General features: G+C 34.8%; 6 protein-coding genes across 11 annotated transcripts in view; 4 read left to right on the top strand and 2 right to left on the bottom strand.

Annotated features, from left to right (window-relative positions):
- Positions 1 to 82: 82 nt before the first annotated feature.
- LOC149691821 (lysine-specific histone demethylase 2-like) lies at positions 83 to 8,466 on the top strand. The gene is made up of 16 exons (XM_089869249.1): positions 83 to 274; positions 1,004 to 1,342; positions 1,411 to 1,500; positions 2,534 to 2,753; positions 3,181 to 3,216; positions 3,283 to 3,611; positions 3,693 to 3,756; positions 3,836 to 4,009; positions 4,759 to 4,971; positions 5,039 to 5,204; positions 5,281 to 5,339; positions 5,906 to 6,106; positions 6,173 to 6,364; positions 6,445 to 6,585; positions 6,655 to 6,780; positions 7,717 to 8,466. The coding sequence occupies exons 2-16, from the start codon at positions 1,008 to 1,010 to the stop codon at positions 7,966 to 7,968; spliced, it is 2,598 nt and encodes an 865-aa protein (XP_089725375.1). The 5' UTR covers positions 83 to 274; positions 1,004 to 1,007; the 3' UTR covers positions 7,969 to 8,466.
- Muted (biogenesis of lysosome-related organelles complex 1 subunit 5) lies at positions 8,309 to 9,384 on the bottom strand. The gene is made up of 5 exons (XM_089869267.1): positions 9,252 to 9,384; positions 9,105 to 9,187; positions 8,906 to 9,035; positions 8,762 to 8,820; positions 8,309 to 8,692 (listed from the first exon to the last, which is right to left on the bottom strand). Exons 1-5 carry the CDS (start codon positions 9,286 to 9,288, stop codon positions 8,474 to 8,476), a joined length of 528 nt encoding a protein of 175 aa, XP_089725393.1. The 5' UTR covers positions 9,289 to 9,384; the 3' UTR covers positions 8,309 to 8,473.
- A 386-nt stretch (positions 9,385 to 9,770) lies between these two features.
- Positions 9,771 to 11,723, top strand: RpS8 (ribosomal protein S8). Its single transcript, XM_089869266.1, has 6 exons — positions 9,771 to 9,885; positions 10,238 to 10,344; positions 10,613 to 10,712; positions 10,836 to 11,011; positions 11,222 to 11,351; positions 11,565 to 11,723. Exons 1-6 carry the CDS (start codon positions 9,780 to 9,782, stop codon positions 11,672 to 11,674), a joined length of 729 nt encoding a protein of 242 aa, XP_089725392.1. The 5' UTR covers positions 9,771 to 9,779; the 3' UTR covers positions 11,675 to 11,723.
- A 66-nt stretch (positions 11,724 to 11,789) lies between these two features.
- LOC149691818 (N6-Methyl-AMP deaminase-like) lies at positions 11,790 to 13,794 on the top strand. 4 transcript variants are annotated; one of them, XM_089869262.1, is made up of 2 exons: positions 11,790 to 11,973; positions 12,730 to 13,794. In XM_089869262.1, exon 2 carries the CDS (start codon positions 12,732 to 12,734, stop codon positions 13,791 to 13,793), a length of 1,062 nt encoding a protein of 353 aa, XP_089725388.1. In that variant the 5' UTR covers positions 11,790 to 11,973; positions 12,730 to 12,731; the 3' UTR covers position 13,794. The 4 variants fall into 4 exon arrangements, with proteins under 4 accessions (XP_089725388.1, XP_089725387.1, XP_089725386.1 ...); XM_089869261.1 differs by having other exon boundaries at positions 12,676 to 13,794; XM_089869260.1 differs by having other exon boundaries at positions 12,673 to 13,794.
- A 36-nt stretch (positions 13,795 to 13,830) lies between these two features.
- On the top strand, positions 13,831 to 22,233 carry Gli (carboxyl ester lipase-like protein Gli). Of its 2 annotated transcripts, XM_089869250.1 has the most exons (11): positions 13,831 to 14,737; positions 15,233 to 15,379; positions 15,445 to 15,784; positions 15,870 to 16,063; positions 16,132 to 16,303; positions 16,374 to 16,564; positions 16,633 to 16,762; positions 16,873 to 17,035; positions 17,621 to 17,941; positions 19,999 to 20,061; positions 20,570 to 22,233. In XM_089869250.1, the coding sequence occupies exons 1-11, from the start codon at positions 14,159 to 14,161 to the stop codon at positions 20,652 to 20,654; spliced, it is 2,385 nt and encodes a 794-aa protein (XP_089725376.1). In that variant the 5' UTR covers positions 13,831 to 14,158; the 3' UTR covers positions 20,655 to 22,233. The 2 variants fall into 2 exon arrangements, with proteins under 2 accessions (XP_089725376.1, XP_089725377.1); XM_089869251.1 differs by lacking the exon at positions 19,999 to 20,061 and having other exon boundaries at positions 13,834 to 14,737.
- Positions 22,230 to 22,411, bottom strand: part of LOC149691812 (proteasome inhibitor PI31 subunit-like) — a 41,204-nt gene continuing 41,022 nt past the window's right edge. For both annotated transcript variants that reach the window (XM_089869265.1, XM_089869264.1), the window contains exon 5: positions 22,230 to 22,377. In XM_089869265.1, the coding sequence (XP_089725391.1) occupies positions 22,323 to 22,377 (55 nt within the window). In that variant the 3' untranslated portion in view covers positions 22,230 to 22,322. The remainder of the gene's footprint in view (positions 22,378 to 22,411) is intronic.

The raw sequence follows: 22,411 nt of genomic DNA, 5'->3' as shown, positions 1-22,411 counted from the left end.
AGTATGAAATCTTCCGCTCTAGTAGTTTTCCCCCTATAATGGTCTTTAAAAATTCGATTGGCGCGCCATTTTTGCCCCAAGTGTCAACTAATCTCTTTGTTGTGGTGTTTAAAAGGTCACGTGTAGTCCGGTGTGTTTAGAATTGTCAAATTATTTACTAAATACTTCAATTTAATTCCGCGGGTGTCCAATTCAGCTTTAATATGTGATTAATCTTCATGTATCAATCTACGTCATATTTATCTGTTGTCATTTTGGCCTTTTACTTCTAATGGTAAGTATTTTTAGGACTAACTTTAGGCCTAATTTTCTGTCTAGTTTCGGGCCTTGGTAGGAGTTTTTAGTAGAATCATGGATGAAGAATGCGCGTGAGGAAATTTGTTTTCACTCTACAGGATCGGCAACTCCCTATCTCGGACGACAGCCTATTCTGTATATACTCTGTTACAACATCGGTTGTCAGCACGCGTAAACCTCTTTCTCTATGGAACGTAGCTTTGTACGTGCTGTCAAGAGACTAAAGACTTCAGGATCTTCAGGATTTAAAATATCCGCTAATATTTTGGCTCGAGTGCACGGACCTCTGGGCCTTAGTTTCAAATACGTGTGAAATTGCATACCTACAGCCTACTACACGTATTTGAAACTAAGGCCCAGAGGTCCGTGCACTCGAGCTAAAAAAACTCGCGGATATTTTAAATCCTGAAGATCCTGAAGTTTTTTGTCTCTTGACAGCACGTACAAACCTACGTTCCATAGAGAAATATATTTGCGCGTGCTGACAACCGATGTTGTAACAGAGTATATACAGAATAAGCTGTCGTTCGAGATAGGGAGTTGCCTATCCTATAGCGTGAAAACAAATTTCCGCACGCGCATTCTTTATCCATGGTAGAATGTTTCCTTCCATCCTTGAATTAAAATAAATATTTTTTTTTGTATTGTGGTATTATTTATGTATGTCCCATATTTGGGCTGATATGTTAATGTCAACTTGAAACAGTGAAATGACAGATACAACAAACGAAGTAGATTGTGCTATGGATCATGACGATTCCGGAGGTAAGATGATGGATTTGAAAGAATCCATTGATAAAGAAGAAGAAACGAAGGTTTGTAACGGAAACAATGGGATTGAAACTAATGGAAAAAAGGAGAAGAAAGAGCCGACGGTGGTGGCAGCTTTACCAAAAACCAGATCGTCTAATCGTCAAATTAAAAAGAAAAATTTAGATCTAAATGAGGAAAGTTCCCCGCAACCAACGAAGCTACATCACAGACAATGTGAAAGAGCTGGTTGCACATCTGCCATTCCAATCTGTTTTGTTTCTGCATCTGATAGGTATAGAATATGATCGACTTAAAATTGGGCGTTTTATTGGGAAGATTCGAATTTAATTTTTCTCATAGATGTGCTGGTAGTGGCTACACTTCACGCTGGTATCACATATCAGTTGGAGAACATTATTGCAATGAATGTTTTGATTTTTATTATAGAAGGTGTGGTTGTGTTGTTATTTCAGGGTTCATACAAACCTTGGAGAAGCTGGAAATGAATTGTTGACTAAAAATGTCAGGGGAAATGAATTGTTGACTGAAAATGTCAGGGGGAAATGAATTGTTGACTGAAAATGTCAGGGGGAATGAATTGTTGACTAAAAGTTAAGGGAAATGAATTGTTGACTAAAAATGTCAGGGGGAATGAATTGTTGACTAAAAATGTCAGGGGAAATGAATTGTTGGCTAAGGGTTCAGGGGAAATGAATTGTTGGCTAAGGGTTCAGGGGAAATGAATTGTTGGCTAAGGGTTCAGGGGAAATGAATTGTTGACTAAAAATGTCAGGGGAGATGAATTGTTGACTAAAAATGTCAGGGGAAATGAATTGTTGGCTAAGGGTTCAGGGGAAATGAATTGTTGGCTAAGGGTTCAGGGGAAATGAATTGTTGGCTAAGGGTTCAGGGGAAATGAATTGTTGGCTAAGGGTTCAGGGAAATAGATTGTTGGCTAAAGGTTCAGGGAAATAGATTGTTGGCTAAAGGCTCAGGGAAATATTGTTGGCTAAAGGTTCAGGGAAATAGATTGTTGGCTAAAGGTTCAGGGAAATAGATTGTTGGCTAAAGGTTCAGGGAAATAGATTGTTGGCTAAAAGTTCAGGGAAATTAGTTGTTGATTAAAAATTCAGGGAAATTAGTTGTTGATTAAAAATTCAGGGAAATAAATTGCCCAAAATTCAGGAAATATATAATTTTTAATAAAATTTAGGGAATTCTGTGAGGCTTGAGTAAGTTTGACCTGAAGGGTATGTTGCTCCACCTAAAAACGACAATCCTGTAGTTATTTCTAAAAAAATCACTACTGCAATTACTAGGTAGCCTTGCACCTTGAAATATCAGGGAAATACATGGGAAGAATCTAGAAATGTCAGGGGAAAAAATCGGAGGTGTCAGGGAAATCAGTTTTTCAAGAGTTGTATGAACCCTGTATGTAATTATCTTCATAGAATTTAAGTATAATATAAAATTTGAATGATAGCCATCGAGGTGGAAATGTTATTTATTCAAAATGGAAGAGACATTGGTCGGAAAATAGTCGCCTCGAAGCTTCTATTAAAGTTTTTATGGTGGACAAAATGCTACCATTTTGGGCTCAATGTACCATCCCGACTTGTAGAAAGTTTAGACAATTAAATAGAACTGTGGAACCAACCGCCGAATGGATGTCCAATTTTACTTGCTCATTTACAGGATTGAAAGTATAATAAGCCTAAAACAAGAAGCGATATCTAGTTTACTAGGGAGAAGGTATAATAAATTCGCACCACATTCCAAGCAGCTTTATCTCCAGCAGTGCAAACGTATAGTAGGTCTGGAGTTAATCCCCGCCGCCTCTAAATTACAACCAGCCAGCATCTCATTGGTTCTTGAAAACTCACGTCAGCGCGGCGACGCGAATAACGAAAATTACAGTCATATTTTCCGACTGAGGAGAGGCAGCGAAATAGCCCGGTCTCCTTTTACGTCCCCCATTGTATTTTGAAAGGGGGACTGGGACTATGGCGCGCGAATACTCAGGCATCTTACACCTTCTCCCTAATAAACTAGATATGACTTCTTGCCTAAAATAAAATTAAGCCCCCCAAAAAATATAATTAACATAGAAACATTTAATTAATTGTTTAGAAAGATTGTAGCGCTTGCCAAGGGCCTGAAGATTCGGTATTTGTCCTATTTCTGTGATATCCCCCTTCTTTTTAACCCTAATTTAACGTTTCCAATGTACAGCGTGTTGAACCGGTTAAATCCTCTGAATGGCCCGAAGCTGGGACAGTTAATTCTTTACTGGTTAATTCCCCGGCTTCAAAGTTCTTGGTTAATTATTACCCTGACGGAGTTGGTATAAGTCCCACTAGTATCCCTGTTCCTGAAAATAATAGAAAGGGTAGTCCCTCTAAGAAAAGACTGTTTACCAATAAACCTCTTACCACCAAATATACCGGTTGTTGCGAATTTCTACAACCATTTTATCAACCCTCCGAACAAAGGAAGGCATTTTGTTTTCGTCCCGATGTTATGGAAACGGAGGAAATGGCTCAATTTCCCAAATACGTTTGGTAATTTAAAATTAAGGGGATGAATTTAATGCTTGTAATTAAGGTTTTAATCAAGATTAATTAATTAATTAATTAATTTAGCGAACGAGTTAGCTATTTGGGAATTAGAAATACAATTATTGCATTATGGAATTTAAATCCAAAAGTATATATATATTATATGATCAACTCCGTTTTTGTTCTTAATTTTTGTAATGTTTTAAAGATTGTACTGTTTGTTACAGAAATGGATTACTTATGAATATTTGTCAAATCATATAATATGCCGAGGTTTATTTCGAATTCATTTACTCCAAATGTCAAAACGGGTTTTGGAATATTGCACTATTAAAGGGGTTATTAATAATGGTATTGTTAATTCCCCGTCTGGTTTTTCTCTCATACCAAAGCACTCTAAGGTATGAATTATATTAACATAATTTTAATTATAATATGTTAACATAATAACATGTGCTTATGATAATGATAATATATTCAATTTAATGATAATATATTCAATTTAATTATAATATATTCAATTTAATTATAATATATTCAATTTAATTATAATATATTCAATTTAATTATAATATATTCAATTTAATGATAATATATTCAATTTAATTATAATATATTCAATTTAATGATAATATATTCAATTTAATTATAATATATTCAATTTAATTATAATATATTCAATTTAATGATAATATATTCAATTTAATGATAATATATTCAATTTAATGATAATATATTCAATTTAATGATAATATATTCAATTTAATGATAATATATTCAATTTAATGATAATATATTCGATTTAATGATAATATATTCGATTTAATGATAATATATTCGATTTAATGATAATATATTCGATTTAATGATAATATATTCGATTTAATGATAATATATTCGATTTAATGATAATATATTCGATTTAATGATAATATATTCGATTTAATGATAATATATTCGATTTAATGATAATATATTCAATTTAATGATAATATATTCAATTTAATGATAATATATTCAATTTAATGATAATATATTCAATTTAATGATAATATATTCAATTTAATGATGATATATTCAATTTAATGATGATATATTCAATTTAATGATAATACATTCAATTCAATGATAATATAATTTTGTTCAACAGAAATCTGTGATTATAATTGGTTCCGGTCCTTCAGGCTTAGCCGCAGCTCATCACTTAAAGAACGTTGGTTTTAAAGTTACCGTATTGGAAGCCAAAGAAAGAGTGGGTGGTAGGATTTGGGATGACACGTTACTTGGAGGGATTTGCGTTGGTAAAGGGGCGCAAATTGTAACGGGAGTCATTAATAATTTGATCACAATCATGTGTGAACAAGTTAGTTTCAAATTGGAATAGACAAAAAAAGGGAATGGACATTTAAATTGAGTTAACATTAATTTAGGCTGGTATTCAAATGAGAATTATTGGTGAAAAATGTGATTTATACGAAGCCAATGGTTCATTAGCCTCAATGGAATTTGATCAAAGAGTTGATTTTCATTTTAACGCCATGCTTGACTCAATTGCCGAGTGGAGGAAAAGTCAAAAAGAAGATTCTAGTCTATATGGTGAATAATAAATTACTCAGACGGGGACTTGACATTAATTTTACTTTTATTAATGTTTGTTTATGTTTAATGATAGATAAAATAATGGAAATGCATCGTTCTTTCTCTGAAGAAACTGGCTATGTCTTTTGTGAAGTGAGTAACGAAGATTAAAGGGAGGGTGAAGTAGAAAATCAAGTGATTTTTTATCGATTCTTCTACTAATTATAAGACCAGTCTGCAAAGTGAAACATTCAGGAAATACCAACTCCGAATGATTTTAAAATTCAAATTCGGTTCAGATTTTAAGGATAATTTTAAAGAAGCCCCTCCGACCAATCGCGTAACGCCCTGCCTTTTAATTAACAAAGTTCTCGTGGCACGTTCCGTGTCTCGCGCCACGATTATCACGTTGCGCGCCTAATTTTATCAAATCTCGTGATAAATTTCATTCAACACGGAACGTGCCACGAGAATTTTGTTAATAAAAAGGCAGGGCGTTACGCGATTGGTCAGAGGGGCTTGTTTCAAATTATCCTTAAAATCTGAACCTAATTTGAATTTTAAAATCATTCGGAGCTGGTATTTCCTGAATGTTTGACTATGCAGACTGGTCTTATAATTAGTAGAAGAATCGATAAAAAATCACTTGATTTTCTACTTCACCCTCCCTTTAACAATTGTTTTTAGCTTCATATTAATTGTACAATAATTCTTTGTAGGAGGAAGAACGTCTTTTACAGTTTCATATAAGCAATCTTGAGTACGCGTGTGGCACAAATTTAGAGAATGTTTCTGCCCTTCATTGGGATCAGAATGAACTATTCCCTCAACTGGCCGGTCATCATACGCTACTTCCTTGCGGATATTCCTACTTAATGAATTTATTGTCGGAAGGCTTGGACATTCATTGTAATTGCCAAGTAAGTTAATTAAGACGACAATAATTAATCGGTTTTAGGCTTATTTCAACTTTATTTTTTTTTAAGGTTTCTAATGTAAATAGCGTCGATAAACTCGTCAAAGTCACTACTATAGATGATAAGTCCTTCTCAGCTGATAAAGTTATCGTTACTGTTCCTTTAGCCGTTTTACAAAAGAATCATATTGTTTTTACACCACCTTTACCCCAATCTAAAATTGATTCCATGAATAAATTAGGGGCGGGAATAATTGAAAAGGTATTTAATTATTAACGTTTTTAATTAGCTTTTAATTGTCCTAACTAGTTTAATTTAATTTAATTTTATTTTATTTAAAGATTGGTCTACAATTTTCTACGTGTTTTTGGGAAGAGAAATTGAAAGGGTCAGATTTTTTTGGCCATATTCCCGCTGTTCCTGAACAGAAAGGATTGTTCAGTATATTCTATGATCTCACACCTGCAAAGCCAATTAATACTGTAAGGCGTAGATTAATGATTAAGTGATTAATTAGTAATATCATGATGAACTGATTTATAATTGTTTAGAATTTAAAAACGTACATTCTAATGTCATACATCAGTGGAGATGAAGTTAAATTGATGGCTGATAAAACCGATGAAGAAATAGTTGAATTGTGTTTACAAGTATTAAGGAAAATGTTTTATAACAAAGTAAGATAATTAATTAGTTTTAATTATTTTGTTTTTAGTTTCTAATTTATTTTAATTAGTTTTTAAATTATTTTTATTAGTTTTTAATTAATTTTAGTCTTTTTTAATTAATTTTAGTCGTTTTTTAAATTATTTAGTCATTTTTTAATGATTTTTAGTAGTTTTTTAATTTTTTTGGTAGTTTTTAATTATTTTTGGGCGTTTTTCAATGGTTTTTGGGCGTTTTTCAATGGTTTTTGGGTGTTTTTCAATTATTTTTGGGCGTTTTTCAATTATTTTTGGGCGTTTTTCAATGGTTTTTGGGCGTTTTTCAATTATCTTTGGGCGTTTTTCAATTATTTTTGGGTGTTTTCAATTATTTTTGGGTGTTTTCAATTATTTTTGGGTGTTTTCAATTATTTTTGGGCGTTTTTCAATTGTTTTTGGCCGTTTTTCAATGGTATTTGGCCGTTTTTCAATGGTATTTGGCCGTTTTCAATTTATTTTAGTCGTTTTTCAATTATTTTTAGTCGTTTTTCAATTATTTTTAGTCGTTTTTCAATTATTTTTAGTCGTTTTTCAATTATTTTTAGTCGTTTTTCAATTATTTTTAGTCGTTTTTCAATTATTTTTAGTCGTTTTTCAATTATTTTTAGTCGTTTTTCAATTATTTTTAGTCGTTTTTCAATTATTTTTAGTTGTTTTTCAATTGTTTTTAGCCGGTTTTCAATTGTTTTTAGCCGGTTTTCAATTGTTTTTAGCCGTTTTTCAATTGTTTTTGGGCGTTTTTCAATTGTTTTTGGGCGTTTTTCAATTGTTTTTAGTCGTTTTTCAATAGTTTTAGCCGTTTTTCAATTGTTTTTAGTCGTTTTTCACTTGTTTCTAGTCGTTTTCCAATTATTTTTAGCCCTTTTTCAATTGTTTTTAGTTTATTTTTAATTAATAATCTTTTTAAAGGATGTCCCGCAACCTCTAAATTGGTTTGTAACAAGATGGAAAGAAGACCCTCATATTGGAATGTCATATAGTTACATCAAAGTCGGAGGAAAGGGAGAGGATTATGACAAAATGGCTGAACAAATCGGTGACAAATTATATTTTGCTGGTGAAGCTACAAACCGCCAATTCCCACAAACAGTTTCTGGAGCTCTAATATCTGGAATGCGGGAAGCTGAAAAAATTATTAATGACACTTTAAAAATGGATTAATTAATTTTAATTTATTCATTTTTAAATTATATTTGTGGTACGTATTGTTTCATTTTCATACTAAACTAGTTGTTACTAGTAATTAATTGTATATTTGGTAAGGAGTTCATTTTTATAACACTCCTTAATTGTAAATAATTTAACCATTTAGCTTATTGTGAATTTTCAAAATTGATAAAACTAATTAGTTAATTAATTAATTACTAATTAGGATAAAAAATACAAAAATTAAAATTCCTATTTAATATCTTTCCTTCACTCAAAAGTCAAGAGAATTAAGGAACAGGAAGTTGTTCCGTTTCCTTTTGTTTAAGTTTAATAATTAGTTAATTACGATTAATGTATGTTGAAAGATTTATTAGAATAAGAGTCAATTAGTGACAAAATTGAATGAATTAATTAATTAATGAATTTTCAATTCCCCCGTCCCCTAATCTCAAATTGTATGAATTTGTGGATCTAATTAAAATTCTCAATAAATCATGATCTATTCAATTAGTTTAGTTTAATTTGTTTTATTTGAAGAAACGGAAGCGGAAGTGGAAGTTGCGGAATGTTTAGGAGAAATGTGTAATTTTTCTTCCAAATCCGTGTAATAGTTTCTTAGTTCGTCTTCCTTTTCCGTAAACATTTTATCAACTTTAACGTTTTTTTCTGCCATATCTGATAGGAAATTATTCCATTCTTGTTTACGACTTTCGCGTCTGGCTGCTAAGAGATCATCCTACATAATTAAATATTAATTAATTTCAGTTTAATTAAGTTAAAAGAGAGAATATATGAATGGTTATACAAAGTTTTCAAGGACTCCTCTTTCTACAATTTTGTTGCACATTCTTAAGGCAACTTCCACTAAAATATAATTAAAATTAGTATTAGTATTATTAGGCCTATTTTAAAGTGTTTTATTTAATTAAATTTTACGTCGTTTCCGTACAATTTGTGGTGACGTTACTAAGGTGAGCTTCACCAGTTCGTGCAGCTTTATCAATTTGGCTTTCTTTGATTTCAGTTAATGTTTCAAGCATTTCAAAAAGTTGAGTAACTTCTTTGTCATTTCTTTTTTCCTGAATTGATAAAGAATATTGTGATTCTTAATTTTTTTTTATAAAAAATCGCTAATTATTAATTAATACTTCAAATTCTTTAACAAATAAATTTATTTCCCCCTGCAAGAAGGGTCTATGGTCAAAAAGTCGACCATGAATTTCTCCAAGATCTGAACAATAAAATAATTATTACGGTATATTTTTTAATTAAAATTTTTATTTATTTCATTTAACCTTTAATTAAATTATTTTCCACTTGATTACTAGGCATTTTTAGAAGAAAAAACAAACCCTGTCAATCTAAAGTAAATTAGTAAACAAACACTTCCATAAACAATTTCGTCTGCTTATAATTTTGGGAATTCATCATTGGTTTGGTTACATGATCCGTTGCCTACGTTAATCAAGGCCTGTGCGCTGCCGATTTTTATTTTTCATTTGGAAATTTAAGTTGCCAAATTCTCTCACCTGAGGCGCTATTAGCTGGACTTAATAATTTGAAATGTTCATTTTCTTGCGCTTGGAATTTTAAATTCTCATTTTTGAGCGCGTTTCGGTCCAGCTATCAATGAAATCTCGCGGTAAAATAGGGAGAAATTAGAAAATAAAAAGTGCACAGGCCTTGATTAACGTAGGCAATGCATAATCGCACAAATTTTCCATGGAGTGTTTTATTTGTAGCGACATTACGGTTTCCATAATATGGAATACACTCTGACTCTCCTATAATTTTACTCCATGGTGACAGATTTGTAGCAACCAATGGGAAGCGGTATTACGAAAATCGATTTTTACTTTACCCATGATGCTCTTGTACACGACGTCGGCTCCTTCTTTCTGGTCCATTCTTACTATGTTCGCATAATGGGTGAGTGTCTTCTCGTTGTACGGTCCAATCTAATTTAATCGTAAGAAATAATTAATATTAAGTTAAATCGTAGGAAGCATTTAAAAGCTTATATTTCAATTAATTAAAATATGTTTGTAGTTTAGAATTAAAGTTATTAGTATTTATTGAAAACTTAAAATAATTCTTGTAGTTGGGTAAGCCTTTTCATGCCACGCCGGACTTGGTCTTGTTATCTACTACCTCGCGTACTTTTAGGCTTAGCGATAATTAGGATTAAAAATACGAAGAATTATAATATGCGCGCTAAAATTTAATTAATTAATTAATTAAGTGTCTGACGCCCTGCTTTATTAATTAATTAATTAAAAAGGTATCTCGCGAGATCATTGGCACAAGCGAAGGAAAACTGGTGGCAAGCGTAAGCCCATCAGGAAGAAGAGGAAGTTCGAACTCGGACGTCCAGCGGCCAACACTAAGGTAAATTAATTTTTAATTGATATCTTTTGCCCCCAAATTAAATTAATTTCTAGCTATTGTTTGAGAATTTTTTTAATCCCAATTAGTAATTAGGGTTAATTTGAGTAAGCAATGATGACTTCATGCGTGTCATCTGTAATACATGTTCATGTTTGATGATAAATAGACCCTGAAGCTTACTATGATCCCCCATATTAGTTTATATGAGAATTTATTCCTTAATTAGATTGTAATTGTAACTTAAGGGAGGTAAAATTTATACTTGTAGCTTGGTGTTAAACGTATCCACACTGTTAGAACCAGAGGTGGTAACAAGAAGTACCGAGCCCTCCGTCTTGATCATGGAAACTTTGCTTGGGCCTCTGAACGTAAGTTTCCGTTTCTTAGTATAGGGTAATGGCAGCCCTCTGCCTTCGACTGTATTAAGCTCTATGGGGAAATAACATGGAGTGCCATTAGTATATTAAGAAGTGTTTTAAAATGTTCTTCAGATTGCACGAGAAAGACTCGTGTAATTGATGTGGTTTACAATGCCAGCAACAATGAACTGGTCAGAACCAAAACTTTGGTAAAGAATGCCATTGTCTTGATCGATGCCACACCATTCAGACAGTGGTACGAAGCCCACTTTGCTCTACCCCTTGGACGCAAGAAGGGAGCTAAATTAGTAAGTTTTGACCTAATTTTTGTAGCTTAAAACTAACCGTATAGTTTTGAAATGATGAATGACTTTTTACACCATCTTTCGGCTGAAGGATAATGATGTATTATTGGTCCCAACGTACTGATCTCTTGTTAAACCCTAGAATATTCTTCTTTGGGAATATTCTACATACGCAGTTTAATGGATGGTTAAATTTTTGTTTCGTTAATATAGTCTGAAGCGGAGGAAGCCGTATTAAACAAGAAAAGGAGTAAAAAAACTGAAAAGAAGTATAAGGAACGGCAAAAGATCGCTAAAGTTGAACCAGCCCTAGAGGAACAATTTATGACTGGAAGAATCCTTGGTAATTATAAATTAATTAAATTTATCTCTTCATTAATTAATTTGGGGGGTGTTAAGAAAAGCTAGATGATGATACCTTAAATCATTACTAAGAAGTTTTTCAGTGAAGTTTTATTTGTCATAGTTACCCTGATAGCTTGTTTGGAAATGTTCGTAATGTTTTATGTTAATTAATTTGAAGATTTAATGAGTTTTGTTTTTGATTTATTTTTAGCGTGCATCTCATCCAGACCTGGTCAATGTGGCCGAGCTGATGGGTACATCTTAGAGGGCAAGGAATTAGAGTTCTACTTGAGGAAAATTAAGGCCAAGAAAGGGAAATAAACGTTTTCCTTGTATAAAATGTTTAAATAAAAAAAAACGGGAGAAACAACCACTTTAGTCCACTCCTTATTTCATTAGGCCTACACTTTGTTTTAACTTAAGCCTATAAATTACTTAAGTTAATCTCAATTTTAATTGCTTTGGAGTTTTCAAAATGATGAATCAATTTATCAACCATCTTTCGGCTGATTGGTCTCTGACGTAATATTTAATTCTGATTGGAACTCCTTTGTTAATTAAGATTGAAGGTTGTACAAAGTGAACTTAAGTAGAAGTCTTGGTCTTTACTTTTTTTTTGGGTTAGTATTGTTTGTTATCAACATACTTAGATTCCCTAAAGTATTTGTGATGATTAATTTTATAACCATCTTTCGGCTGATTAAATTTGATGAATAAGTGTTCTGATAATTCCCCCCCCCCCTCTTATTTACAGTATCTTATAATTTAATGTCCTAATTCGGTGGTTTATTTTTTTTTTAGTTTATATGAACTGGGGAAACTTGAATACTGAAATTTATGTACTCTAGATCATAATAAAAAAAATATATATATTATGCAAGTTAATTATGGCATTGTATCTATTTCTTTCGGTTTCTCTTCCTATTTGCCTTTTATTCTCTAAATTTTCGGACTATCTTAAATTTTCGGACTCTTTTTTATACCCTACGAAATCAAAGTGAAACTAGTATATACACTCTTACCGTCTTGTTTTTATTTTCAAACCCCAGGGGATCGAAATGAAGGAGGGGGTAGTAATTTATACTTCCATTTCACTCCCCTCTTCTCTAGCTTGAAGGGGTAGTAAGTTTAGTAACCTTTAGGTTTATTGTAGTTCCCGCTTTCTCCCCTCCTCCCGAGTCCCGCCCAATGTTGATAGAATGGCGGGAGATCGACACGTGTCTCGCCCCTCCCGCCAAAATTTGCCTAGGCTGTTGGTGGAATCATGGCGGGAGAAAGACACGTGCGTTCTTAGGGTTATGTGGGGACACTTTCTTTAGCAGAAAAAAATTGGAGGCACGTTGACAAAGATTTCCTGCGATTGTAATTTTAATTAGGCATGAATCAAGAGTGTCTTGATACTAAAACAATAGAATTGTACCATTTTTGCCGGAAGTTACCTAAAGTTGAGTTACACGCTCATCTCAATGGCTCCATAAGTAGAGCCACTATTGAGGAGTTGAAGAATTTGACCTCTGGGGCCGCTTGTTCTTATACCCTAGTACCAGGGGAATTTACATTGGCCAACTGCTTTGACGTTTTTAAACAAATTCATGATTTGGTTAAAACGCAAGAGGCTGTACAGCTTAGCACACAGAGAGTCATTGAGGAATTTGCCTCTGATGGTGTTAAGTACTTGGAGCTTCGTACAACCCCAAAGGCCATTAATGGGGACAAACCACTGTCCAAGTCAGAGTATATTGACGCTGTTCTTAAGGGAATTGAATTGGCAGAAGTTGATCAATCTGACATGAAAACCAGATTGTTGATCTCAATTGATAGATCCAAAAGTGTGGAGGAAGCCATGGAGAATGTCCAATTGGCTAGCCAGTACTCTAAGAAGAATGACCACTTAGTCATTGGTGTTGACTTTAGTGGTAACCCTTCAGCTCAGGATGCCAGGCTGTTTATCAACGCTTTGCAATTTGCTAAAAATGAGGGCTTAAAGATATCCGCTCATTTATCAGAAGTTTCTAACAAAAATGATGAGACCATGGCTATCTTGGAGACCATTGTACCAGACAGGATAGGTCATGGTACCTATCTTCATAGTTTCAAAGGAGGTTCCAAAGAAATGGAAGACTTTGTGACCAGAAACAAAGTACCCCTCGAATTGTGTTTAACCTCTAATGTTTTAAGTGGGACTGCCACAAGTTACAAGGACCATCATTACACCATTTGGAGTCAGTTAAAACACCCTTTAATCATATGCACTGATGACAAAGGCTTATTTAACTCCGACTTGTCCAATGAATATAAAATTTTGGCAGAAAACTTTAATCTTTCACTAAAAGATTTGTATAATTTATCGTATCACAGCATTGATTATATTTTTGATAACGATTCAAAGGAACCGTTGAAAGAAATATGGTCAAATTTTAATAAATCTGTGAAGTATTGATTTTTGTGGTATAATTTTATTACTTTCTTTCGAAATTTGGGGTGAAACTAAAAATATTTCTTTAATATCATTGTTCCCAATTTGATTGGACAATTGTCTTGGCGCCTCTTCTTCCTTAATCCTTATCAAAACCCACGTGATTAATTTCTTCCAATTAAAATTAGCCATAAGGTGCTTGGCTTATTCAGTTTTACGAGGGGACGCGATCACGCAAGTCGAGACCGTTGGGTGCGGTAATTTTAACAGGAAATAAGATTAATCATTGAATTCCGGCCACAATTTCAAACAGATAATCTTATAATTAGTTTTAGAAGTATAATGAAAAGGCGGTTTTATAAAGGTCTCATCGCGAAACTCGTTAAAAGATGAACAACGAATTGACTATACAATTATTAATCATATGGGGTTTGTGCCTTGGCTTCATAAACACTCAAGATTGGCGCGATCGACCACCTCCCCCACCTAGAGGAACCCCGTACTACAATAGAGGTGGTGAACCGGACAATCGCGACCCTTACAGAGAGGACAGAGGACGCGATCCTTACTATAATAATCGGGACAGAAGCCATTACGACACGTATGGTCCCGCAAATCGCGATAGAAACCCCCCCTTGCCAGATCGTAGGTACCCTTATGATGACCCAAGGGGTGGTGGAGGATACCAAGCCCCGGGTGGTGGTGCAAGAGCGTATGATAAAGACTTTGGTGATAAACGGTGCCAAAGTGCAATATCAGACCTTCATGAACTTGAAGTAAGAGTGGAAATTAGAGGAGCTAGAGAAGTTGTTCATGGAAAATATGCCTATCTCTGTGATGGTCCAGAGTTCCCTGAACATATCAGACCCAAACCAGGCCGTCCAGCCCAAATTTACAGAAATGTTTCAGTGTTTCTAGGGATACCATACGCTGAAGCACCAACCCACGCCAATAACCTTAGATTCAGGGTTAGTATAATAATTTCATGTACCTTTTCTTCGGTAAATTCAAGTTTTCTTATCAGTCTCTGTAGATAAGAAGGGCTTGTTTTATTACTCATACCAAGAAGTGATATCTAGTTTATTAGGGAGAAGGTATAAGATGCCTAAGTATTCGCGCGCCATAGTCCCAGTCCCCCTTTCAAAATACAGGGGGGGGGCGTAAAATGAGGCCGGGCTATTTCGCCTCTCCTCAGTCGGAAAATACAAGTAATTTTCGTCATTCGCGTCGCCACGCTGACGTGAGTTTTCAAGAACCAATGAGATGCTGGTTGTAATTTAGAGGCGGCGGGGATTAACTCCAAACCTACTATACGTTTGGACTGGAGATAAAGCTGATGGAAATGTGGTGCGAATTTATACCTTCTCCCTAATAAACTAGATATCACTTCTTGCTCATACCTTACAGTAATCACATCTAACCATTACCCTCAGTATTTGTAACCTTAACTACTATGTTTTTAGCCTCCTCGCGTAAAATCAAATTTGGCTTACATTAGAGCTGACAAGTACAAACCAGCGTGTCCCCAACCTGTCAAATACTATGGCTACAATAGGGGAGTTGATCTCGTTGACGAAGACTGTTTATACCTCAACATTTTTTCACCTACTGTAAATAAATCTCAAATAATAAGCCCAAAGTGACCTTCCTCACTTAGGTTTGAACCGTCTTTCAGGTTAAAGATGGCATTAATAACAAATTTCCAGTGATGATATACATTCATGGGGGAGATTGGGACCATGGGGCTGCTAATACCTATCAACCTCATATGCTGGTGGCCTCTCAGGAAGTTGTGGTGGTCACTTTTAACTACCGTCTTGGTGCCTTGGGCTTCTTGGCAACAGCTGACAGATATTCCCCTGGCAATTACGGAATTCTGGATCAAGCAGCTGCCATACAATGGGTTTACGAAAGAATTGAAAATTTCAATGGAGATCCAACCAGAATTGTTCTTTTTGGACCAGGGGCGGGAGCTGCCAGTGCCGGACTTCATTTATTCTCCAAACAAACATCTGGTGAATTATTAATTAACTTTCTTCTCATTATTTATTTTGAAGTGTTCTTAGTGTCCCTAACTAATTATTTTCACACTCAAAACAGACGTTGTCAAAAGCGTCATTGCTCAAAGTGGTTCTGCCTTAGCCGATTGGGCCTTCATAAGTGACCCTTCATTCATGTATAATTCCAGTCGCATATTTGGCAAGGCAGTGGGCTGCACGACGCACAATTCCAATGATTTAGTTGAATGTTTACGTAGTCGAAGCGTCGCTGATCTCATGAACATTGATAGAAAAGTAATTGAAACATTGTCACGCGTCATCAGATCAGTGGTGTATTTAATTAATGACGCATTCCTTATTAGCCTGAAGTTGGTTGGCTTCTTTGGGGTCCGGTATTGGACAACATAACCGCTGGAGAATCAACGTACTTTGATAAAGCTCCAGTTGACCTTTTGAATGAAAACCAAGTGAACTTTAGACCCGGGTTTTCATACATGGCTGGTGTAACTAGAGACGAAGCTGTTACCATGCTGCGTAAGACAACCCTTTTTTAACTAGTTCGAACTAAGATTTAGAATTAGTTTAAAACTAATTTATTCTTCAGTGGATGATGATGACTTGAAGAAAAACCATTACATTGTGACGCGTGATATCTTCAACAAGAAAATAATGCAGTACATGAAGATGTACAATTACACTTTGAATCCTGAGGCCGTTTTTAACGCTATTAATTTCATGTATACTGATTTTGCCGGACCTGATAATACTACATTGTTAAGACAAGGATACATTAATGTAATTAAGTAATTTTAATTGAAAAATTATCATTGACTCAACCAGAATTCCAACCATTTATCCCTTAGATGCTATCCGACTCCTATATTAAGGCCCCAAATGATAAATTTATCAAACAACTCCTGTCAAAAGGAGTTAAAACTTATATGTATGTCTTGAATTATACGTTGGAAGGAAGAGAAATGCCAGAGTGGCATGGTAAAGATATTAATTTGATTAAATTATGATTGGTAGACGCCTTAATTGAACTTAATCATTCTAAATTGTTTTTATTTTTCTTCTTTTGGCGGGGTTAAAAAAAATTGTAGGAGTTCCTCATGACACGGAATATCTGCTCTCAACTGGAGCGCCTTTTATGGATCCAGAGTTTTATCCTCCCATCTTAAATTTAGGTCGCGCTCGCTGGACCGAAGCCGATCGCAATATGAGCATCCTCATCATGCAAGCCTGGGCAAATTTTGCTAAAGAAAAGTAAATATTGACAACAACAACAAAAATACAACAAAACCTACGCCTTGGTTCCTTTGTTTTAAAAAACCATACACTTGAAGCTTTGGTTTGTTCTTCCTTTGTTTAATAAGAAAAAACCTAAGCCTCGGTTCCTTTGTTTAATAAGAAAAAACCTAAGCCTCGGTTCCTTTGTTTAATAAGAAAAAACCTAAGCCTCGGTTCCTTTGTTTAATAAGAAAAAACCTAAGCCTCGGTTCCTTTGTTTAATAAGAAACAACCTAAGCCTCGGTTCCTTTGTTTAATAAGAAACAACCTAAGCATCGGTTCCTTTATTTTATAAAAAAACAACCTAAGCCTCGGTTCCTTTGTTTGTAAAGATTCCACCTAAGCCTCGGTTCCTTTGTTTGAAAAGATTCCACCTAAGCCTCGGTTCCTTTGTTACTTTGAAAAGATTCCACCTAAGCCTCGGTTCCTTTGTTTGAAAAGATTCCACCTAAGAGGATAAGCCTCGGTTCCTTTGTTTGAAAAGATTCCACCTAAGCCTCGGTTCCTTTGTTTAAAAAAGAAACTAGCTAAGCCTTGGTTCCTTTGTTTTTTACTTTAAAGCAATCCAACTCCGCAAGCTTTGTTCAACACAATTCTATGGGAACCAATGTCATTGAAAAACCTCCAGTACATGTCCATCAACACTACGAACTTGACAAGCGTCATGCAACGAGACTACCGCCAAAAAGAGTGCCAATTTTGGAGCGAATATCTACCCACCCTGATAGATAAAATCATGCCGACATTTCCACCATGGGACGAACCGTGGGAAGAGCGGGAAAGACGCATTTACAAGGGCGCCCTATTTGGAATGGTCGGGGCTACGGGCCTCTTCATCATTTTGACGCTCATCTGTTGTTGCCTGTATTGCCGAGCTAAGAGGTATGATTCGTATTAAGACTTGGAATTAAACGTATTATTCACCCACTGTATTAGAATTAGTTTTACTTACTTTGTTGAACTTTTGGGGCGTGGCTTTATATAATTTCTCGCGCGTCGCGTCTTTATAAGCTCCACCCTCCACAAAGGTAACATCATCGGAATGCTCTTACCCGGCTTATAGCGTTGTCCATTGGGGTCGCCCGAGATCGCTCCGTATTTTCTTGTTACCTTATTTGCCCCCAATGAAAGAGCCGATTTGGTGACGTCATCATGTGCTCGATTTTGGTCTTTCGCGTCGGAGGGGCTGGGAACTTGGGATCAATCTGGGTGGGAGCGACTGGGTAATGGAACACGTGGTTCTGTGTCGGAGTCGCTCGTTTTTTCCCATTGAAAGACGAGGAGTGGTTTTATGACGTCATCATGCTCCCGATTTCGGTTTCTCGCGTTGGAAGGGTTGGGATCAATCCGGGAGGGAGCGATTGAGTCTTTTTTTTCCCCAATGAAAGACGAACAAAGAACGCTCGGATCACCCCCAATGGAAAACGCTATAAGACTTCGGATCACCCCAATGGAAAACGCTATAAGACTTACCGTTATAATTTTTTTATTGTTAAATTTAATGTTGATATAATTAATTTTTAATGAAATCAAAAATATAATCAGTCAATCCTGCCATCGTGTTAATTAAATACTAAATATTTTTTAATTATATACAAATTTATACAATCATTACATTAATATTTTAACTAATTACACAAATTTATTACATAGTCAACATAATCAATGATCGTATTACAATTGCAATTTTTTTTAATTATCAAATTTGAAATTTTACCTCCTTTACCGGTGAAATTTTTACAAGGGTATTATTAATTCAATTCAATAAATGTTTTTATAATTGTACCAAAATTTGGTGGTTCTTAATTAGCTTTTCGGTTACTAATTCTGCTTTTTAACTAAACTTCTCAAATTTAATTTAGTAACTTAACTTTTCTTGTTATACTTAGTTGGAGGCAAACTTAAAAATTTTAGACAGTTTTGCCACGGGTCAGGGAAAAGTTAGGGAATTTCAAAATGGGTCAAAAAGGTCGGAGAACAGCCAGGGAATTTCAAAATTGGCCAAAGATTTAGGGAAAAGTCGGGGAATTACAAAATTGGCCAAAAATTTAGGGAGAAGTAGGGGAATTTCAAAATGGGCCATAAAGGTCAGGGAAAAGTCGGGGAATTTCAAATTGGGCAAAAAAGGTCGGGGAGAAGTAAGGGAATTTCAAAATGGGCAAAAAAGGTAAGGGAAAAGTCGGGGAATTTCAAAATGGGCAAAAAAGGTAAGGGAAAAGTCGGGGAATTTCAAAATGGGCCAAAAGTTTAGGGAGAAGTAAGGGAATTTCAAAATGGGCAAAAAAGGTCAGGGAAAAGTCGGGGAATTTCAAAATGGGCAAAAAAGGTCATAGAAAAGTCGGGGAATTTCAAAATGGGCAAAAAAGGTCAGGGAAAAGTCGGGGAATTTCAAAATGGGCAAAAAAGGTCAGGGAAAAGTCGGGGGATTTCAAAATGGGCCATAAAGGTCAGGGAAAAGTCGGGGAATATCAAAATGGGCAAAAAAAAGTCAGGGAAAAGTCGGGGAATTTCAAAATGGGCAAAAAAGGTCAGGGAACAGTCGGGGAATTTCAAAATGGGCCAAAAGTTTAGGGAGAAGTAAGGGAATTTCAAAAAGGGCAAAAAAGGTAAGGGAGAAGTAAGGGAATTTCAAAATGGGCAAAAAAGGTAAGGGAAAAGTCGGGGAATTTCAAAATGGCCTAAAAAGGTAAGGGAAAAGTCGGGGAATTTCAAAATGGGCGAAAAAGGTCAGGGAAAACCTAGAAAAGTCGTGGAATGAATTTGAATCTGAAAATTTCGTGGCAACCCTGACTGAAAAACTGAAGATTATTATAATTTGCCCCCAGCCAAGTCTTAATTAATTTCCTTTAATATTCCGCTGGTTGTTTGGTCCTTTTTTATTTTCCTTTCAAACTCTTAGTAGAGTTCCTTCTATTTTTATTTTTCTCCTAAACATTTAGCAAACACCTTGTAGAAGATGAAAGCATTCCAAATGAAATAACTACTTCCGATTCTTATCTTCGGTATGTTATGTTTTGGGCACAAGCTTCTCTTAAAAGTATTCTTTTTCTTCTAACTTTCAACTTTAACATCATAATTTAAATCTAGATTAATTAACACGATTATTATTGTCCCCTTCTCTAAATAATAACAGGGATAGATTTAATTTTAGAAGTAGGAATGGAGATGTACGGTTAGTATTTACTTCAGTCCGACTCATAGCCCAGTATAGAGTCCCTCCCTCCAACCCGTAAAGAAAATTTTAAATTATCTTATTGGCTGGCCCACTTAAACTACGTTTTGATGACGTTGCTGACGGGGACGCGAAAAATACGTTATTCCTTTTTACCTCTGTCGCTATGACGCGCCGCCTCTTTTTTCATACCCCCCCCCCCCGTCTCGTGGAAGGGGGTCCGGGACTTTGACGCGCGCCCACATTACTCTGTTCTCCATTCCTACTTCTAAAATTAAATCTATCCCTGATAATAATAATTAATTTCTAATTAAATTAAATTTAATTCTGTTTTTTAGCTTGAATCTAATGGAAGGTCATCAAAAATTTGCTCCCGAAGTTATAATCATGAATGAAGGAGCTCAAAAACATACGAGAGTTTGATAATATAAGAACTTTTCGGTCACTAAGACTATCTAAGTAACTTTTTATATACATCATTGTTGCGTCAAATCATTCCGTCCAATCGTCGTCCATTTTGTTTAATTTTAATTAAATCAAATTAGTCCTAGTCATAAGACACAAACAAATATTTTGGGAACAAATTTATAAGTGTTACTTTTTAATGATAAAATTAAGCCTTTTTATTTATAGTTTTAAAGGCTGTAAAAAGGTATAACGGTGATAAATTATAATTATAATTTTAATTATACATAAATTAATTGCATTTAATACAGTTAAAGGAAAAGTTCGGGTAATATAACATTATACCAAGAAGTTATATCTAGTTTATTAGGGAGAAGGTATAAATTCGCCACATTTATAATCTAGCTTTATCTCCAGTCCAAACGTATAGTAGGTCTGGAGTTAATCCCCGTCGCCTCTAAATTACAACCAGCCAGCATCTCATTGGTTCTTGAAAACTCACGTCAGCGCGACGCCTATGACGAAAATTACAGTCATATTTTCCGACTGAGGAGAGGCAGCGAAATAGCCCGGCCTCCTTTTACGTCCCCCCTTGTATTTTGAAAGGGGGACTGGGACTATGGCACTATAGGCAGGCATCTTAAACCTTCTCCCTAACAAACTAGATATCACTTCTTGATTATACCTTAATTTAAAAAAAAATTAATGATTTCTTATTACAAAATAATTTGCATTTAATTAGTCTTAAAAACAATCTAGGACTACTTTGCCATCCGCCATTGCTTTAGTGGCGTCTGCTAAAACGAACCCACCTTACCCTTGCTCAGCCTGTGAGAATTCAACCAATCCCTTTAGGGTTGGCTATCAGACGTCACTAGAGCAATGGCGGTTGGCGCAGTAGTCCTTGATTGTTTTTAAGATTAATTAAATGCTAATTATTTTTTTAATAAGAGATTATTTATTTTTTTATATTTAGAAAAAGGCAGTTCTTTTAAGGTATAACCAAAAACGTATTTATGGGATAAGAACGTCGGAGTTAGCGAATTCACTCCCCATCCTCGCATACTTTATTGAGAAACTTCGTCTGCTTATATTTTGACTCCACCCACAAATTCTGTATATAGCTACTTATAGAGATCGAATTTGTGGGTGGAGTCAAAATATAAGCAGACGAAGTTTCTCAATAAAGTATGCGAGGATGGTACTAGACAGGCTGGGAAATAAGGATATTTTTTAAACTAGTCCTTTGGACCAGTGACCCCCTAGTGTCTGAAATAATTTACTGGTCTCCGGACTGGTCCCAGCCTTTGCTCTCCAATAGATTTGCAATTAATAAACTGGTCCCGAGGACTAGTAACCCCCACTTCTTGAATTAAAAAACTAGTCCAAGCAATTAATAAACTGGTTTTGGACCAGAGGAAGTGTGCTATTTCCCAGCCTGGTACTAGAGGCTAAAGCTATGATCCGACGCTCTTATCCCATAAATCCGTTTTTGGTATAACCTGTTATGGCACCTGAACTTTTCCTTTAATACAGTTAATCAAGGAACTGTTAATTAGAAGCTCTAATGCTCAAATAAATTTTGCAATCAAATTGATTCTTTGAATCACTTTATTTTAGAAGATAATATAAATACAACAAGAAATTTTGTCTTCAGGTTTTGTTTGTTTTTTTTTTTTAATAGTTTTACATAAACATGTCATTGTAATCAGGCGGTGGTCCAAACATCCCTGGATTTGATCTGTTTAATTAATGATTATTATTTAAATGAACAC

Source organism: Phalangium opilio, unplaced genomic scaffold, assembly GCF_054372755.1.
Source record: "Phalangium opilio isolate 3A_F unplaced genomic scaffold, DU_Popi_V2 ptg000025l_1, whole genome shotgun sequence".
NCBI classification, from domain to species: Eukaryota; Metazoa; Arthropoda; class Arachnida; order Opiliones; family Phalangiidae; genus Phalangium; species Phalangium opilio.
The sequence above is the reverse complement of the archived record's forward strand: the minus strand, read 5'-3'. Positions and strand labels throughout refer to the sequence as shown.

Excerpts from the sequence above, each read along its gene's own strand:
- LOC149691821 (XM_089869249.1), top strand. The coding sequence starts at position 1,008 with ATGACAGATACAACAAACGAAGTAGATTGTGCTATGGATCATGACGAT. Across the intron at positions 1,501-2,533 it reads TTTGATTTTTATTATAGAAG|CCATCGAGGTGGAAATGTTA; the intron begins GTGTGGTTGTGT and ends TTTGAATGATAG. Across the intron at positions 3,757-3,835 it reads TATGGAATTTAAATCCAAAA|AAATGGATTACTTATGAATA; the intron begins GTATATATATAT and ends TGTTTGTTACAG.
- Muted (XM_089869267.1), bottom strand. The coding sequence starts at position 9,288 with ATGCCTAGTAATCAAGTGGAAAATAATTTAATTAAAG. Across the intron at positions 8,821-8,905 it reads TAGTAACGTCACCACAAATT|TGGAAGTTGCCTTAAGAATG; the intron begins GTACGGAAACGA and ends ATTATATTTTAG. Across the intron at positions 8,693-8,761 it reads GAGGAGTCCTTGAAAACTTT|GATGATCTCTTAGCAGCCAG; the intron begins GTATAACCATTC and ends TTAATTATGTAG.
- RpS8 (XM_089869266.1), top strand. The coding sequence starts at position 9,780 with ATGGGAAGCGGTATTACGAAAATCGATTTTTACTTTACCCATGATGCT. Across the intron at positions 9,886-10,237 it reads TTACTATGTTCGCATAATGG|GTATCTCGCGAGATCATTGG; the intron begins GTGAGTGTCTTC and ends TTAATTAAAAAG. Across the intron at positions 11,012-11,221 it reads GCAAGAAGGGAGCTAAATTA|TCTGAAGCGGAGGAAGCCGT; the intron begins GTAAGTTTTGAC and ends TCGTTAATATAG.
- LOC149691818 (XM_089869262.1), top strand. The coding sequence starts at position 12,732 with ATGAATCAAGAGTGTCTTGATACTAAAACAATAGAATTGTACCATTTT.
- Gli (XM_089869250.1), top strand. The coding sequence starts at position 14,159 with ATGAACAACGAATTGACTATACAATTATTAATCATATGGGGTTTGTGC. Across the intron at positions 15,380-15,444 it reads TCAACATTTTTTCACCTACT|GTTAAAGATGGCATTAATAA; the intron begins GTAAATAAATCT and ends ACCGTCTTTCAG. Across the intron at positions 16,565-16,632 it reads TAAGACAAGGATACATTAAT|ATGCTATCCGACTCCTATAT; the intron begins GTAATTAAGTAA and ends TTTATCCCTTAG.